Source organism: Argopecten irradians, chromosome 9 (assembly GCF_041381155.1).
Source record: "Argopecten irradians isolate NY chromosome 9, Ai_NY, whole genome shotgun sequence".
NCBI lineage: Eukaryota > Metazoa > Mollusca > Bivalvia > Pectinida > Pectinidae > Argopecten > Argopecten irradians.
The window spans coordinates 38,081,494-38,100,728 of NC_091142.1; the positions used below are offsets into that span (position 1 = coordinate 38,081,494).

The following is a 19,235-nucleotide window of genomic DNA, read 5'->3' on the forward strand; positions in this document are numbered from 1 at the left end:
ATCTACTATTTGTTATGTATTTGGAAGTTTCACAATCAAATCAGATATTGGCATTATAACTTCTAGATCAAGCTAATTAACGGTTATGAAAATAGTAAACAATTTTTGGGAACAGTCAAACCTGGTCTAACGCCCGCCTGTATATAACGACCGCCTGTCTATAACGACCGGTTTTTAGACTCCCCGTGCGTTTTTACTATATAATGGCACTCTGCATAACGACCACCTGTCTAATGTGGCTAACGACCGGTCGTTTTAGCCCCGTCAAAGTTGTATAACGACCGGTCCCTGAGATCGACTTTTCGAGTACGGAGTACAGTGTATGTGTAGTAGCGTCCCTTTGACCTACTTCCGGTAATTAACTCCCTTTGTAAGCAAATGGCAGCCATTACTGAAGCCCAAGCTATGAATTGTTTATACAGTATTGTTTGGTTTATAACCTAGCGTTCGTAACATTTGAGGTACAAATATGGTTGCCAACTTAAGGATGGAAGTTTTAACGACCGTTTATGCCTATCAAAGACTGAAATTATGTTTGGTCACGAACGCCATGTGCACGAAAAGATCACTCGTAAAGCGTGATTTTGAAGCCACAACTCGGATGATACGATAGGCAAAATAAAACATGCCGATTTATTTAATGTGTTCCGTTATTCATTGTCGATATTTAGCATTGTTTTATTACTAAGAAATGGCCTGTACTTAAGCTATTTCAATTTAGGCCAATAAATTTATGTTCTTCTTTACGATTAGAGTCAGTCGGATTATCGCCCGTTGTGACCCGGGTATATTCTCGACGTGTTTCTAAATAAAATACGGTCCGATTTCTTGGTAGAAATGTTACTGAAAGTTAATATGTGTACCTGCATTGTGATTTTAATAGTTTTTAGACTGTATATTGTGAGAAAACGCCTCCAAATCGATCTTTCATGTTTCGAGATTAATCCGTCAAAACTGGTTACACGGCAACATTACATACGACTTGCCAGCGAGAATGTGTTGTAAAAAAATATTACACGCATACATTTTCTGAAAATAATCGTTCACAGATAATTCCGGGCCATGTGAAGTCAGTAATTAGGTAATGATTATGTTCATAGCTGAAAAAAATCTACTATGTATCAAAACAAATTGATTTTGTTATGATCGAAATTTCCGATTGCATTAAAATAAAACGAACACAAATCACGGAAATATATTGAGACAATTATTTCTTAAATAATGCATGACAATGATTATATATAAACACCCAGTAGCAGGTCTGTTTTGTATTAATACACTTCTGTTTTATTTACTGGCTCATTGGTTGGCATGAAAGCCCCAACCTGTCTATAAAGGCAACCTGTCTATAGTGACCGTTTTTCTGTCTCCCCTTCAGTGGTCGTTATAGACAGGTTTGACTGTAGTGTAAACAATTTTTGGGAACAATAAAAATATTTTATAAGCTGGTGGTCAGAAAATCAATATCTTTGTGAGAAAGTTGTGATAAACTTAAGTATTCTACAGTTCCTAAGGAAACCAAACACTCTGTAAGACATGCAAGTAATTTGATAACCAAAATGTTCCTTTATAAGACATTAAAAGAGCCAACTTACTGTTGTTACTAGCTACGTTGACTACTTCCATGTATTCTGAAGGATCATCAGCCTTGATGAAGGAATCAATGGCCTCCTTTACTAGTCCCTGGTTCAGTTGAGCTCTTCCGAGCTGGCTCCAGACAGCAGGGTCGTTACATCGTTCAGCGAACTCATAGGCTCGGTCCAGATTGTTAACATGGTCTATCAATACCTGTACACAATACATTTAAACCTTAAACATCTTTTAAGATGACCACAAATGACTAGACCACTATCAGTGTTTATCTTAAATTACCATTTAGATATTTCTTCTTATGGATATGAAGAACACATTTTACTGAATATTTTGCTTTTCATATATTGCCTACAACTATTCTTTTCTCTCGAAACAATTTAATTTAAAATAATCTCGGAGAATAAAGATACTGTAAAGGATCCAAAGATGAGCTTTAAATATTCCCCCCTGACGATCATTTGCAGTCTTGACAGAAATAGAGGATACGGGTAAACTTAAGTTTATTAGTACATACCTGAATAGCTGATGTGTTTACTTCAAACTTCTTGAAGATAGCGAAGGCTTCCTCAAAGAGCTCGTTACTAATAGCAATGTTAGCAATGTCTGGGGCATCGTAGTTGTCGAGGCGGTTGATATATTCCATCACTCGTGTACGGTCAGCCTTTATGGCGGTCAGGATCAACAGATTCTGTAGATTTCTGTCAAAACAAAATGGATCAGTTATCATTCATGTAAAAACAAAATATCTAAATTCGATTTTTTAGCTTTCTTTACAAAATATCTATAGTAATATCTGAACTATTCATTGTAATGGTCTCCCAAACGACACGCAGTCATACCCTTATGTACACATTTTAATCCTTAATTTTGATTTAACAACAGAGTATGAACTATGCCTAGAAAACGGCCTAACTCAAGATCTGGTGGCCAGTTTATAGTTATGTAACATACGTTAGTTACCTGTGGTCACTGAAAACAGAGTGTAGATAATGTCTAGATCTGGTGGCCAGTTTATAGTTATGTAACATCTGTTAGTTACCTGTGGTCACTGAAAACAGAGTGTAGATAATGTCTAGATCTGGTGGCCAGTTTATGGTTATGTAACATCTGTTAGTTACCTGTGGTCACTGAAAACAGAATTCTCCAGAACAATCTTCTCCAGAAGTTCAATAAGTTCATTTGGAAGGTCGGAGGTCATGAAAGCTTTAACTGTGACAGAAATATCCTCAGGGTCCTGTGTCTCTGACAGAGCAGTTTGTACAACCTGTAGTATACAATGGTCAAGTAAAATATTAAAACATTTCATTATTTATGTCAGTAGCCATGATAAGCTCGTAGATAACTTGAAGACATAGGTAAAATGTATCTGGTTATCTGAATCACTTGGGATATTGAGGCATAATGAAAGCCACTTTGATTTTGTAGCAAGATGAGGTATGACATTTTATAATAACAATGAGGTTTGATAGTATCTCCTAACTTTTATAAATAGCGTGATGATAGAAATATAATAACAGCTTGTTTAATCCATTATATCAACTTGTATTTCTCTTATACCCTAGTATAAAATTGGTCCAATAAATGCATCATTAACGGTCCATTCATACAGATAAATAAAACAAATTTTCAATCTTTGTACTTGATTTTGATCACATGTCACACATCATCACTTGTGTTTTTGTAGATGTGTACTGACCTGATCGATCAGCTGACGTCTATACTCGTTGTCCTCCTGTAACACGACAGCCCACAGGTCTGTGTCCCGGCGACGTACCAGGTACCTCGCCTCACTCTTGAACAGCGAGTTCTCATTGCACACCTGCACAAAACAATCAGTCTTAGTTATAAATTTTACATCGAAACAAAATTTTAGAACATATCTCAAGAGATCTGAAGTTACATAATGTAATACTTCCAGTTCGAAAAAAGGTTAAATCATCTAATGTTGATTATTAATGAATATGAATTCTGATAAAAGCATATTTAATTGAAATCTGACAATAAATCCAAAAATTCTAGAATCTATTTGAGTGTATTATAACTGACCTTGATTAGCTCCATGTCGTTCTGTCCTCTCTCGTAGGCTACACAAGCCAAGTGAGGGTCACGCTTCTCACAGTATTTACCCACTACCAAACTGTCGTAAAACTGGTTCTCTCTGTAAAGACAATTTTTATAGTTAGTGATGGGTGAGCATTTTATGTAGTGACAGCTATAAATCTAATTATGGTCATTCTAATTTGTGTATTTGATTCAAAACCCTTTAGAAGACTTAAGCTTTCCAGTTTAATTATTTGATTTACAAAAATCTTTTAACATCAAATTACTATCAGTCTCCACCAATAATACAACATACTGTTCATGTATGTGTATGTAATACTTAAAGATACTCCACCGCCGACATATATATATATACGATAATACACCAATTATTGTTCAAATAATGAATATATTTTATGCTATGTCGGCGGTGGAGCATCTTTAAGTAACCTCTCTGCCTCTACTGATACATCACTTACCTGAGGAACCTCTCTGGATTTACTGATACAACACTTACCTGAGGAACCTCTCTGGATTTACTGATACAACACTTACCTGAGGAACCTCTCTGGATTTACTGATACAACACTTACCTGAGGAACCTCTCTGGATTGTTGTTACTGTCTATGTTAATCTTAGCGAGAGCGTTGTGTGTAGCTGGTTCCTGTACTCCCTCATGAACACGCATCTCCAGCCAGGGCAACAGCAGCTTCATCCTGAAGTCAATATTCAACTATTACTATTTCATTTTGTTTTTAAAAAGAAAACAATTTTAAAACAGTGTTTCCCCCAACTTATTATGTATGCATCAGATCAGAGTATTTGTAATGTAAAAAAGCTTAAAAAATAAATTGCTCCCACCAAAAACTGATAGGTACTTAGGAAAGGAGATATTTTTACATGGTTAGTAATAGCAACAGAAATATCACATTCAATGTAAAAAGATACATCATGTTTCTTTGGATCAAGAGTACTCGTGATAATCATACTTGATAAAGAATCCTTTATAAATGTACAGACATGGCGACTGTACATAGTTTTTTCAAAAGGTCACATAACATTTTTGGAGCCGTACCTGTTACGTTTCTCGACCTCCTCCACTAACTCGTCAGTAGAGAATTGTCCCTTGACAACAAGGATGAGTTGTTTGATGACATCCTCTCCACAGTCCACATCTAACAGACCACCGACCACGACGGGGAGACGTGCGGGGTTCACCTTCTGTACATAAATCTCTATGTACTTCTGTAAGCTGTTACGGTACAGGTACAACACCAAGTCGTGGACAAAGTCGAATCGGTCACACACAATGATCAATGGTAGCTGATCTGTAAGCTTGGCCTCCTAGAAATGGAAGAAAGTGTCAGAACTCGTAAATATCACCAGATATAAGCTTCATGAACATGTTGTCAATATTTTTATATAAGGACATCTCAAGCATGCATTTTCAAATAGCACATCAATACAATATATCAAAGGACTGAAATTTTTGACAAAGTTTCTTTATTACATTTAAAGGGTGGAGCTGTAAACTGGATTAGCCATACACCAAAGTGTTTATCTTTAGCTGATATCAAACCTTAGTCATGTAAGTTCTCATACGAAACATCATGCCAATAGAATACAGCATGAGTTTGTCTGTGGAACTGTTTTATCTAGGGTGACACTGATTTCTATAGACAGGAGTAAATAGCAGCTCAGTGTCACCCATCCTACACCATAATTATTGGCGACTATTAATTTACCTTGAGGAAGTTTTTCACTCTTTCAGGGTCATAACAGTTGCTCTCGCGACAAATTCTCTCCACCTCTTTGATTTGTCCAGTCTTACATGCGGCCTGAATGTACTTGAAGTGTACATCGGTATCCTGACTGAAGTTCACAATTGACCCGAGGAAATAGAACAACCCTGAGGGAAAAGAAAATATATTTTTTGATATTTAACAGAATTAGTACATTTATTGACACAAGTTGTTATAGTTTGGGTATCCTTTGGTGTAAGTGGGGCACAACATTATTTGTTTTTCAGCACATCAACATTATGAATAATAATCAACCTTTTCATATTCACAATAACAGAGAATCAAACAAATCATTTAATGGCACAACCCAATTATCCTTCAACTCACCTTACAACTCAATATTACTTCAACTCACCTTCGAAACTTTTGAAAGACTCGAAAATTTCAATAAGAGACTGTGTTCCGAGTTGCTCGTGGTATTTTGTAGCGATCTGTACGCAGACTTGTAGGTTCTGGCGAATATTTGCCTGGAGCATGGCCTTCAGGCATTCTAGGGAATCCTCTATAGAGAGGGAGCCGAAGTAGTTCACCAGCCACTGAAACATTTACAGAAACATCTCACTTAATGGATCATCATCTATACATTGCTACAGGCAGATATCAACTGCTACATGATTAAAGTAAAACTGTCTTAAGACTAAATCACAAAGACATCAAACTATTTGTTTAATTAGTATATTATTTCACTTGTACCAAACCAATAAACCATGTAAGTTCTCATACGAAACATCATGCCAATAGAATACAGCATGAGTTTGTCTGTGGAACTGCTTTATCTAGGGCGACACTGATTTCTATAGACTGGTGTAAATAGCAGCTCAGTGTCACCCATCCTTCACCACAATAATCAACTACCATTAACTTACTTTCAGGAAGTTTTTCACTCTTTTTGGATCAGAACATTTGCTCTCGCAGCAGAGCCCAAAGTGTATTGCCATTGGTCACAATCACAACAACGAAGACCAATCTGTTTCTCGGTTGCCTAATATTACTTCTGATCTTCATTTATGAAAACAAGTTGTACATTAACAGAGCTGTTGTTGACCTAGTAATGACAGAGACCCATGGCAGGGTAGAGTAACTAGATGACTTACCTCTGGATTAAGTAGATTGTACATTAACAGAGCTGTTGTTGACCTAGTAATGACAGAGACCCCCGGCAGGGTAGAGTAACTAGATGACTTACCTCTGGATTAAGTAGATTGTACATTAACAGAGTTGTTGTTGACCTAGTAATGACAGAGACCCATGGCAGGGTAGAGTAACTAGATGACTTACCTCTGGATTAAGTAGATTGTACATTAACAGAGCTGTTGTTGACCTAGTAATGACAGAGACCCCCGGCAGGGTAGAGTAACTAGATGACTTACCTCTGGATTAAGTAGATGGGTATGTACAACTGCTCGCTTGATGTCATATAAATCAGTGTAGTGTTCTAGTGCCTAAAACAACAAAATTGTCGAATACAATCTATACAGTGATCACATTAAATGATATAAAACGCTAACAATCTGTAGTTTAAAATTGACAAGAAGAAAACAAAGAAAGACAAAACAGATTACACAGTAAAATTTCTCTCTCATAGAGAGTACTTATTTTTGGTAGATGAAAAATAATGGCAGTAACATCAAAGTCAACAGTTCAAATTAATCTTACAGACAAGACAATACATGAGCGTGCAAATTATTTGTTTGTAATTGTATAGAAACCATCCCTATAAATGTCCTTCACAAAATCATTTGGAAAAACTACCATCTACAAGACCTGTGTATCTACAATGAGTCCTTAGTACTGATATATAGACGTACCCTCTGTAAGAGTCCTGCCTTCTCACACAGCTGGGCCACATGTGCTCGGTCGTAGTGGGTAAACATCTGGTTACCCAGAATGGCATCTGCTACCTGTAGTAATGAAATCACACCAAATGTAAGACCAACTGCATGTGGAAATCTAAAGTACAAGTAGAACTCATTTGACAATGGATCTCTTAGTGTTTTATCAGATTAATCAGTCATTGTATATGTGTTATATTAAAGTATGACAGGGAAGAAGAAAATTACAGACACACTATTTTTTCATCTTTTCATTTTAACCTAACTGACCTGTGGGGCAGACATTTTTGTATTTTAACCTAACTGACCTGTGGGGTACACATTTTTGTGTTTTAACCTAACTGACCTGTGGGGTAGACATTTTTGTGTTTTAACCTAACTGACCTGTGAGTCAGACATTTTTGTATTTAAACCTGACTGACCTGTGGGCAGACATTTTTGTATTTTAACCACTAACATGACTTGGGTAACATTTTGTTTTTAACCTAACTGACCTGTGGGGTAGACATTTTTTGTATTTTAACCTAACTGACCTGTGGGGTAGACATTTTTGTGTTTTAACCTAACTGACCTGTGGGGTAGACATTTTTGTGTTTTAACCTAACTGACCTGTGGGGTAGACATTTTTGTGTTTTAACCTAACTGACCTGTGGGGCAGACATTTTTGTGTTTTAACCTAACTGACCTGTGGGGTAGACATTTTTGTGTTTTAACCTAACTGACCTGTGGGGTAGACATTTTTGTGTTTTAACCTAACTGACCTGTGGGGCAGACATTTTTGTGTTTTAACCTAACTGACCTGTGGGGTAGACATTTTTGTGTTTTAACCTAACTGACCTGTGGGGTAGACATTTTTTGTGTTTTAACCTAACTGACCTGTGGGGTAGACATTTTTGTATTTTAACCTAACTGACCTGTGGGGTAGACATTTTTGTGTTTTTAACCTAACTGACCTGTGGGGTAGACATTTTTGTGTTTTAACCTAACTGACCTGTGGGGAGACATTTTTGTGTTTTAACCTGACTGACCTGTGGGGCAGACATTTTTGTGTTTTAACCTAACTGACCTGTGGGGTAGACATTTTTGTGTTTTAACCTAACTGACCTGTGGGGCAGACATTTTTGTGTTTTAACCTGACTGACCTGTGGGGCAGACATTTTTGTGTTTTAACCTGACTGACCTGTGGGGCAGACATTTTTGTGTGTTATAACCTCACTGACCTGTGGGGTAGACATTTTTGTGTTTTAACTTTTAACCTAACTGACCTGTGGGGTAGACATTTTTGTGTTTTAACCTCACTGACCTGTGGGGCAGACATTTTTTGTTTTTTTAACCTGACTGACCTGTGGGGCAGACATTTTTGTGTTTTAACCTGACTGACCTGTGGGGTAGACATTTTTGTATTTTAACCTAACTGACCTGTGGGGTAGACATTTTTGTGTTTTAACCTAACCGACCTGTGGGGCAGACATAAGGTTCATTTCTAGCAGCCTGGTCTGTAGTGGAGCCTCAGCCGGCCTGTTGTTCTTGAGGGCGTCCAACAAGAAGGATGTACACTGCTGGATCAGGTTAAACTCCATAAACACATCTACAATCTGTGGAAAATGACATAAACACACATATTATCATCTCTGGAATACAGAACAATCACATCTATAGTCTATGGAACAATGAAAAACCACTTGGTGAGAAACTGAAGATGACTGTAACAGGCATACTGAAATCTGAGAATATGGACCTGTTTTACCTAAGCAAAATATTAATAACATTCCGTAACTTAGATTCTGAATTGTTATCTACACTGATGTAACATGAGATGCAAATTTCTTTTCCTTAGCTTAATTGTTTTTTGTCCTTTGTAATATTATTCTCTATCAGACTTACTAAATATGACATTCAATTGTTGAATTATATATACATACTTGCTCCTGACAGCTTAGACCAGCACCAGCTGTGTAATTCTCACCTGGATTACTCTTCAGTCTATAATGTTTACCTGGTTAAGGTCAGCCAGAGGTTCATCATCCTGTACCAACATCTGGGCAAACTGTAGGCCCTGCTCTGGGTTCATCCTCATAATGTTACGCAACAGGAATATAAAATCGGGGGTGAAGCCCACTTTCTTAGCATACAGTACAATCTTCTGGAATTGTCCAGTCTCAGCAAAACATTGGATAACCTGTCAAGTAAAATGAGTACATAAATACAGATGTAATAGGTGATTGAGGTTTATCAAATACTATAAATATGAACAAGTTTCATGATTGAAGAATTCATAACAAACCTATGAATGCACTAAGTCACTTGTACTTCCTTAAACATATGGTTTTAATGTTATAAGTTGCATTTCGGGGAAATTAAGTGGTATACAGAATTCAATTGCATCATAATCAACATATTGGGGATGTTAATTTGTGGAAAATCCTTTCCTTCTATGGGTTTGGATCAAAAAGAAAACACTCATTTTACACCTTATGTTGGTTTTAATACATGCTATTTGTTTTATATCTTTGCAGTTAAATTAAATGATATTCACTTTATAAGTAATGTTTGGATGCAGCTGCTCTAACACTTACTTTGTTGGGAACATTGGCCCTGAGGTAAACAGACAGAGCCAGAGTTGGGTCTGTGGCCTTCACTAGATCACCAAGCTCTTCACTACATTCAAGCTGAAACATACAAAGGCAAATTAATCTGAATTTATGGATGAAAAAATACCAATGCAGATTTCTTGTTCTCCCTGAAGCAATTGATTTAATTTACCACTACTGGTACTATTAAGGAAAACATTTTAGCTGTGTACTTAAGTGAAGCATGATCAAATAATTTACATTAGTTTCTGCAGACTTTAATACTTTATATAATAATATACTACCCACCTTCTCTTCCTTCAGCCACTTCTCCAGCAGCTGTTTGCGGCCCTGCTGTAAAACTGGTCGACACAGCTCTAGGGATTCGTATTTGTTGAGTTGACCTTTGTCCAGTAAGATACCAAAGTACTGGAGCAGTGGAGAAGTCTGGCCAGTGGCTGCGGGTACCTGTTGGAATCGTTGAATGGTCTGTGGGGTTCGCAGAATACCCTAGGGAGAAAGGAATCGCATATTATCACAATGTGTAGCAATTTCATACCCAAAAAAATCAAAAGATTTTCATTTTAATAATATTTCAATCAAGATTATTGCTGCCACCATCAAGTCTACAATTAAGATATATATGATTGTTGATTTCGACAAATTCCTTGATCTCTGTTAAAAAAAGCTCAATTTTTCATTTGAGGTTGGAAAATTCTTCCTATCAAAGATCAGAATTTTTCATTTTGTGTTGTAGAATAGTCAAGTTGCAGCTGTAGAACTATCTGTAGAAGCTGTAGTTACCTTGGGAGCTCCTGCTGCTACTTTGGCAGCCTCAGCATAGTTTCCACTCTGGAACAGGTTGTTGAATTTACGGACAAAGAGGTCTTCTGCACCAGGCAAGTTGCCACGGGATGCGACCTTGAGGGCAAGGTCAGGGTTCTGTAGTGTGGTGGTCAGGTACTGGACGATGTTATCCTCCTCAACACTCACAGACAATACCTATAACACACATACATCACATTAACAAATTCTGTTCACCATAACCGGTAATTAATCCTCAGGAAATATTACTTTCAGATATTTTGAAGTGAAATTCAAGACCTGATGAGTTTATCATGTACAGTTGCTTTTATTCAAGGGGGTTAAGTTTCCCTATTTTCGTAGTTGACTAAATGTCAATGAACTTAAATATCTGTGACTAAATTAATGTTTGAAACTGACAAATGTGTTAACATTTCTCCCTGTGGACATGTATGAAAGATAAAACTGCTATTTGTCTGCAGCAACTGAAGCTACAACTAAGCGTATCAAGAGACTGTACCTGTCCTTTCCTGTTGACTCCGATGATTCCCGAGGAAGCCTCGTGTGGAGCTGTGACGAAAATGGTGTCCCCACTGATGCGGTTCATGTAGATACAGGTACCAGTCTCTATGTCATACATGTGGATGTAGCCATACTTGGTGATAAGGAAAGATACACTGTGTTTTGGACTCACCTACAAAACCAAAGGTTCCATTTATCTTACAACACTTAATAACTTAATCATTCTAAGGCAAGGTACTAGGTACCAAATACTGGATTCTAGAGTTACACACCATGTAACTTCCCATGTCATAAAGACCTCCCTTATAGTGCACAAAGGAATTATAACAAATACTACACGACCAATAGCTGTTAAGCTGATTTATCAATGGGAGGACACCTACCTGCATGGCTACTGGGAAGTCATTCTGGGCTTCAGGTGGGAAGAACACATCTACAGCCTTCTTTGTGAATGGCTGATTTCCTTGTGGTGGCTGACCCACTTCAATGACATGAAGCTGGAAACAAACAATCATCGTCCAATGTTACTAAAATTATCAATTTATAGCAGTAGTTTTCTAGGAAAATGTATCCTTTGAAAATATGCATCCAGAACTTTGCATTCAGAACTAAATTAAACTTTCAAACACTTTAACTCATTAAAATTTCGAATACATTGCAGTAATCAGTTCTGATTATTAAGTAAATTTTACATTTATTTAGATACAATACATTGGGTTCAAACCTTGTCAAAGTAAACAAATTTCTACTGCTTTACCTTGGAAATAATGTTTGTTTACTAAGCAGCCCTGTAATCATACTGTCCTACCACCTACCTTACCACCCTGGGCGCCCCTCACTGCGAACATGAACAGTGTTGAAGGGTTTGTGTTGCCCTCCATCTTGAATGTAGCGAAGGCAGCGGCGTGTCCCTCGATAGGCTGGCTGACTTTCCTCTCCACAGAATACAACTGCATTGCACCCACAACACGGTTTTGCTGAAATAGAAAAACTCTCTTTATGAAGTCCTGACAAATCACAATTAAATAAAACCTCTTGTCAAGTGACCTATTGTACACATATTGACCAGAGCCCTAAGTGATTTGGAGAACCACTTGTCAGTTGCCGTGGAAAACGTAATAAAAGAAAATAACATGAAAACTGTGCACAGATGGCTTAATGGATTAGTTTTAATTAAATAAATGGAAAAGTTGTAATGAATCAAAATTTGAAGGTGTTTCAAATAAGACGGTGCAGATGAATTATAATGAATGACCTAATAAACTATGTAAGCAACCTCTTAAGATTATACACTTAATTAGGTCTATAAATAGCAGAATACAACATGATTAGTTCCTGATTAGACTAGTCCGAATATATCTGTAAGCTGATATCATTTTGATAAGAGATACAATAATCTGTCGGTTAATAATTAGTATTCTATGGTCAGATCTTGAAAAACTCTTTCTGTACTTTGCGGATTCCATCCCGAAGTTATCAAAGAAATGTCTTGCATGTGATGTTGTTGATGTTAATGTGTTCAATCTATACATGGAAAGGTTAGTGAGATCATTTTCATCAATTATCTAGAATTAGTTTTAAAATATGCATGGAAGTTATCTGAAGTTAATAACTATAATGTTATCCAAAGCAAAAGTGCTACAAGCCACCTTTTAGTTTATAATACGCGTACACCACCCATTTAGTTAATGATGATAATGTTAGCTTGATTTATATTATTGTTATGTCAAACAATACAGTAATGTTGGTTGAAATAAACTTAAATAATACCTAGAAAGTTTATGTTGAACTTAACATACTTTTGATACATTTCTGCATTTGAACATTGAACATACAAGGAGATTTACTGCAAAGAAATAGCATCAATATTGTCGACAATGAGGAAGCAGCCTCACCATATCTTAACTTACCTGCTACACTTTCCTCCATATAAGCATTGTCTTAACATCAAATTATGTAATTTAAGAATTTTTCCGTACAACACTGATGACTGTCAAATTTTTGGATGAATATAATAATCTTGATTATAATATTATGTGCCTATTATATGGTGTTTCCCATTTCATTTTTTATCTCTGGTTGTTTTTAAGTGACAAAGACACAGAACATGAAGAAACATAAATCAATGCACATGACAACAATCACCTTGGTAACATGTCATGCATAAACCTTACCACATACACCAAACCAGTCATCTATAATCTACACACACATATATGGAGCTAAATCCACACCAATACTTCAGAGATAGTGACATGACATTATATGAGCACAGCAAGTCCCACCTTCTAGTAATTCTGCCTGAGTTGTGGTATATAGTTCCTTCACATCACCACAACGTGGGACATATCATACATAGCATACGAAAACAATGTCATTTTCATCATCTCAAAACCATGTACAACTCTAGATCTGCAGCATGAGTTCAGTTTTGTTTTTAAATTCCAAGAAAAACATGAATTTAGCTCCACAAGATTTTAGTAATACCTGAAAATGATGACTATGGAAACAGAATAAACACGAGTAACCTCAGCTCAGTCACCACTGTCGTGGTAGAGGAACTAATAGAAACACGGTTACATGCCCTTGACAACTGCCAGGCTGGGCACCAAGAGAGGGATAGAGATCAAACAAACAAGAAATACACCCTATTCTACAGACAGTCTACCTTACTACATACAATGCTAGTTCTACAAACAACTAACATAAAATGTTACTATCACTGCCAGCAAGCTGTCTCATGCCTTATATTGTTTTCAACTTATCAGATTCTCCCTTATCAGAGCTCGCCCTTTTAAATTTTTTTATCATCAAAATGGGAAGTTACCTTTCTACCGGGTAATTGAATTTAATAAACTTAATTATGCATAATAATTCTCTACATAGACAATTAATTTCAAAACCAACTGTTTAGAAAATATATCATCAAATTACTTATTCATTACATTAATTCAACTGACCCTCTATAACATTTGTACTCCTTCAAACCAAGCGTTCCCAGTTTTAGTATACCTTCACATAGGCTTGAATTATAAAGACTCAATAAAAGCATCTATATATATCGGTGACCAATTTTCTCCAAGCTTCATTCTGTAAATATGTTGGGGGAGGCTTGGTGAATACATTATTGGAAATAATAATGTGAGTGCAGGCTGACATATAGACAGTTGTTTTATATAAGCATGGCTGGACTTCATGAACTGTGCTTATAAAACAACAGTTTTATCAAAAGCTGGAAGTGCACAGATACTCACCCTACTTCTATACAAGGAGCCACTGATGTTTATATTAGGTGTGTGTGTGGAGGTCACCTACACTACAGGGGGAGCCACTGATGATTATATTAGGTCTGTGTTTGGAGGTCACCTACACTACAGGGGGAGCCACTGATGTTTATATTGGGTCTGTTTGTGGAGGTCACCTACACTACAGGGGGAGCCACTGATGTCTATATTGGGTCTGTGTGTGGAGGTCACCTACACTACCGGGGGAGCCACTGATGTTTATATTGGGTCTGTGTGGAGGTCACCTACACTACAGGGGGAGCCACTGATGTTTATATTGGGTCCATTGATGTTTATATTGGGTGTGTGTGGAGGTCACCTACACTACAGGGGTAGCCACTGATGTTTATATTGGGTGTGTGTGTGTGGAGGTCACCTACACTACAGGGGGAGCCACTGATGTTTATATTGGGTGTGTGTGGAGGTCACCTACACTACAGGGGGAGCCACTGATGTTTATATTGGGTGTGTGTGGAGGTCACCTACACTACAGGGGGAGTCATTGATGTTTATATTTGGTCTGTGTGTGGAGGTCACATACACTACAGGGGGAGCCACTGATGTTTATATTGGGTCTGTGTGTGGAGGTCACCTACACTACAGGGGGAGCCACTGACGTTTATATTGGTCTGTGTGTGGAGGTCACCTACACTACAGGGGTAGCCACTGATGTTTATATTGGGTGTGTGTGGAGTTCACCTACACTACAGGGGGAGCCATTGATGTTTATATTGGGTGTGTGTGTGGAGGTCACCTACACTACAGGGGGAGCCACTATTGTTTATATTGGGTGTGTGTGTGGAGGTCACCTACACTACAGGGGGAGCCATTGATGTTTATAATGTGTGTGTGTGGAGGTCACCTACACTACAGGGGGAGCCACTGATGTTTATATTGGGTCCATTGATGTTTATATTGGGTGTGTGTGGAGGTCACCTACACTACAGGGGGAGTCATTGATGTTTATATTGGGTCTGTGTGTGGAGGTCACCTACACTACAGGGGGAGCCATTGATGTTTATATTGTGTGTGTGTGTGGAGTTCACCTACACTACAGGGGGAGCCACTGATGTTTTTATTGGTCTGTGTGTGGATGTCACCTACACTACAGGGGGAGCCACTGATGTTTATATTGGGTCCATTGATGTTTATATTGGGTCTGTGTGGAGGTCACCTACACTACAGGGGGAGCCACTAATGTTTATATTGTGTGTGTGTGTGGAGTTCACCTACACTTGGCCCTGCAGGTAGGGCGTTAGAATTGTACCTGCTGCCCCTATTGCATGATCGTAAAAGGCGACTAAATTTAGGATCTTATCTTTTCTCTTCTTCCTAACTGACTTTATCTTTCCTAATGCCTCCCTTGGCACCGCCTCACTTTTGGCCTTGAGTTGAGCGTTCGCCCCTGTGAGGAAGGCTCTGGGTTCTGTCCCCTGGCCGAGACACACCAAAGTCTGTAAAAGTGGTAGTTTCTGCTCCTGCTTAGCGTTCAGCTTAAAGGGAGTGGGACGACTGGTTCGCCCGTTGTCAGTATAATGTGACCGGGTGGGGTGTGTTGCTTGGTGTCTTCGGCGGCATGCTTCAGTGATATAGCGCTATAAAAAGGGCAACAGTTCCACTATACAAGAAGACACAACACGAACATACCGCAGTCTCCCAGTCCACTCACCTCGCACAACATACACGCAACACACCGCATACATGGGAGGCTGTCCTTACATGACCATAGCTGTTAATAGGACGTTAATAAATCAAACAAACAAACAATCACCTACACTACAGGGGGAGCCACTGATGTTTATATTGTGGTGTGTGTGTGGAGGTCACCTACACTACAGGGGGAGCCACTGATGTTTATATTGGGTCCATTGATGTTTATATTTGGTCTGTGTGTGGAGGTCACATACACTACAGGGGGAGCCACTGATGTTTATATTGGGTCTGTGTGGAGGTCACCTACACTACAGGGGGAGCCACTGATGTTTATATTGGGTCTGTGTGTGGAGGTCACCTACACTACAGGGGGAGCCACTGATGTTTATATTGGGTCTGTGTGTGGAGGTCACCTACACTACAGGGGGAGCCACTGATGTTTATATTGGGTGTGTGTGTTGAGGTCACCTACACTACAGGGGGAGCCACTGAGGTTTATATTGGGTCTGTGTGTGGACATAGTTAACTTTGATCAACCAAATGGTTATCATAAAACATCTAGATTTATTTTTTTTATTAGATTTAATTATATAGATAGAAATATTATAAAGGTCATGACAGGGCTCACTCTGTCAGCCACAATAGGCGCCAATGGCAATTTCAAAATGCATTTGGCGATTTAAAAACAGCATTGGCAAAAGAAGAATTTTTCATTGATCCAAAATTATCCTAACATAGATTATGTAAACTTAGTATAAAAATATAACTTTTAAATTGAACATTTAATTATTATTTCCATGCTGGTTATTGTCAATTATTTAAGGAACTAGCTAGGGCTGATTGGGGTTTGGGAGATGTTGACAATGTGACGGGTGAGACAGCCATGACCAATCTTTATACTTACTGCTGCCTCAGGCCCCGTCTGAAAATGTCAATCAATGTCCCATGCCTTAATATTTTGTTTTTCCATTGATCAGATCTTCCATCCTTTTCACATTAAAATGTTAATAGAATGGACTTAACCATATTTCATTCCTCACCTAGACTATATAGCAATTGATTTCAAAACCTTTTGTTCAGCAAACTTACCAGTAGCTTTACTTATTCAAAAATTCAATTCAACATTGTTATTCCATCAAACCACAGTATATAATCTCATACAGGTTTAAATCATAAATACTAAAAAGAAACTATACATTTTTTCCAAGCTCCACTCTGCAAATTAAAAGATTGTTGAATGGGAGGAGAGGCTTGGTGAATACATTTATGGTTATAGTAATGTCAGTGCAGGCAGAAGTGTAGACAATGCTTGTAAAAGTAATAGTACAACTTCATTATATCAAGGAAAGTGCCAATATACCCACTCTTCATAGGATATTTTACATTGTTAATTACTCAGTTTCTGGCCCTAAGTCAAACCTTAGTTAAAGTATACTTATGAGTTGTTTCTCCAAATAGAGTGCCCAATGAATGATTAATACCAATAAAATTACTGAATTAATTTATGTTTGACCTCCATAAATCATTTGTGATGATTCTCCTATTACATTTGCATTCCACATGTAAATTCATTTCAGCCAAGGACCTGAAGTCCCATCAGATGTAAATATTGTATATTTCTATGTCGACCACTTGGAAGACGAGTCTCTGACTCAAAGTGTTATCAACCCTAATGTAGTCTTTTACTATAACTATTATATATGGACAAGATAAATGCTAAGTGTTTGTGCTAAAATTGTGCTAGTGCATATATATATCTTTATATCTATATATCCTCTTTTCTATACCAAAGTAGGCAAGCCACTGATGTTTATATTGGGTGTCTGTGTGGAGGTCACCTACACTACAGGGGGAGCCACTGATGTTTATATTGGGTGTGTGTGTGGAGTTCACCTACACTACAGGGAGAGCCACTGATGTTTATATTGATCTGTGTGTGGAGGTCACCTACACTACAGGGGGAGCCACTGATGATTATATTGGGTGTGTGTGGAGGTCACCTACACTACAGGGGGGAGCCACTGATGTTTATATTGTGTCTGTGTGTGGAGGTCACCTACACTACAGGGGGAGCCATTGATGTTTATATTGGGTGTGTGTGTGGAGGTCACCTACACTACAGGGGGAGCCACTGACGTTTACATTGGTCTGTGTGTGGAGGTCACCTACACTATAGGGGGAGCCACTGATGTTTATATTGGGTCTGTGTGTGGAGGGAGGTCACCTACACTACAGGGGGAGCCACTGATGTTTATATTGGGTGTGTGTGTTGAGGTCAACTACACTACAGGGGGAGCCACTGATGTTTATATTGGGTGTGTGTGTGGACATAGTTAACTTTGATCAACCAAATGGTTATCATAAAACATCTAGATTTATTTTTTTTATTAGATTTAATTATATAGATAGAAATATTATAAAGGTCATGACAGGGCTCACTCTGTCAGCCACAATAGGCGCCAATGGCAATTTCAAAATGCATTTGGCGATTTAAAAACAGCATTGGCAAAAGAAGAATTTTTCATTGATCCAAAATTATCCTAACATAGATTATGTAAACTTAGTATAAAAATATAACTTTTAAATTGAACATTTAATTATTATTTCCATGCTGGTTATTGTCAATTATTTAAGGAACTAGCTAGGGCTGATTGGGGTTTGGGAGATGTTGACAATGTGACGGGTGAGACAGCCATGACCAATCTTTATACTTACTGCTGCCTCAGGCCCCGTCTGAAAATGTCAATCAATGTCCCATGCCTTAATATTTTGTTTTTCCATTGATCAGATCTTCCATCCTTTTCACATTAAAATGTTAATAGAATGGACTTAACCATATTTCATTCCTCACCTAGACTATATAGCAATTGATTTCAAAACCTTTTGTTCAGCAAACTTACCAGTAGCTTTACTTATTCAAAAATTCAATTCAACATTGTTATTCCATCAAACCACAGTATATAATCTCATACAGGTTTAAATCATAAATACTAAAAAGAAACTATACATTTTTTCCAAGCTCCACTCTGCAAATTAAAAGATTGTTGAATGGGAGGAGAGAGGCTTGGTGAATACATTTATGGTTATAGTAATGTCAGTGCAGGCAGAAGTGTAGACAATGCTTGTAAAAGTAAT

At 37.8% G+C, this 19,235-nt stretch overlaps 1 protein-coding gene across 3 annotated transcripts in view; it reads right to left on the minus strand.

Moving 5' to 3' along the window:
• Positions 1 to 19,235, minus strand: part of LOC138332261 (clathrin heavy chain 1) — a 35,714-nt gene that overhangs the window by 5,741 nt on the left and 10,738 nt on the right. For 2 of the 3 annotated variants that reach the window (XM_069280281.1, XM_069280280.1), the window contains 19 exons: positions 11,979 to 12,140; positions 11,547 to 11,660; positions 11,162 to 11,335; positions 10,642 to 10,839; positions 10,147 to 10,347; positions 9,844 to 9,936; positions 9,264 to 9,446; positions 8,725 to 8,862; positions 7,244 to 7,336; positions 6,806 to 6,877; positions 5,791 to 5,971; positions 5,379 to 5,542; positions 4,709 to 4,977; positions 4,227 to 4,349; positions 3,640 to 3,751; positions 3,290 to 3,412; positions 2,712 to 2,857; positions 2,108 to 2,291; positions 1,596 to 1,788 (listed from right to left, as the gene is read on the minus strand). In XM_069280281.1, the coding sequence (XP_069136382.1) occupies positions 1,596 to 1,788; positions 2,108 to 2,291; positions 2,712 to 2,857; positions 3,290 to 3,412; positions 3,640 to 3,751; positions 4,227 to 4,349; positions 4,709 to 4,977; positions 5,379 to 5,542; positions 5,791 to 5,971; positions 6,806 to 6,877; positions 7,244 to 7,336; positions 8,725 to 8,862; positions 9,264 to 9,446; positions 9,844 to 9,936; positions 10,147 to 10,347; positions 10,642 to 10,839; positions 11,162 to 11,335; positions 11,547 to 11,660; positions 11,979 to 12,140 (2,923 nt within the window). Of the gene's footprint in view, positions 1 to 1,595; positions 1,789 to 2,107; positions 2,292 to 2,711; positions 2,858 to 3,289; positions 3,413 to 3,639; positions 3,752 to 4,226; positions 4,350 to 4,708; positions 4,978 to 5,378; positions 5,543 to 5,790; positions 5,972 to 6,805; positions 6,878 to 7,243; positions 7,337 to 8,724; positions 8,863 to 9,263; positions 9,447 to 9,843; positions 9,937 to 10,146; positions 10,348 to 10,641; positions 10,840 to 11,161; positions 11,336 to 11,546; positions 11,661 to 11,978; positions 12,141 to 18,815; positions 18,834 to 19,235 lie in introns of all 3 variants that reach the window. The other variant, XM_069280279.1, reaches the window with a different exon arrangement.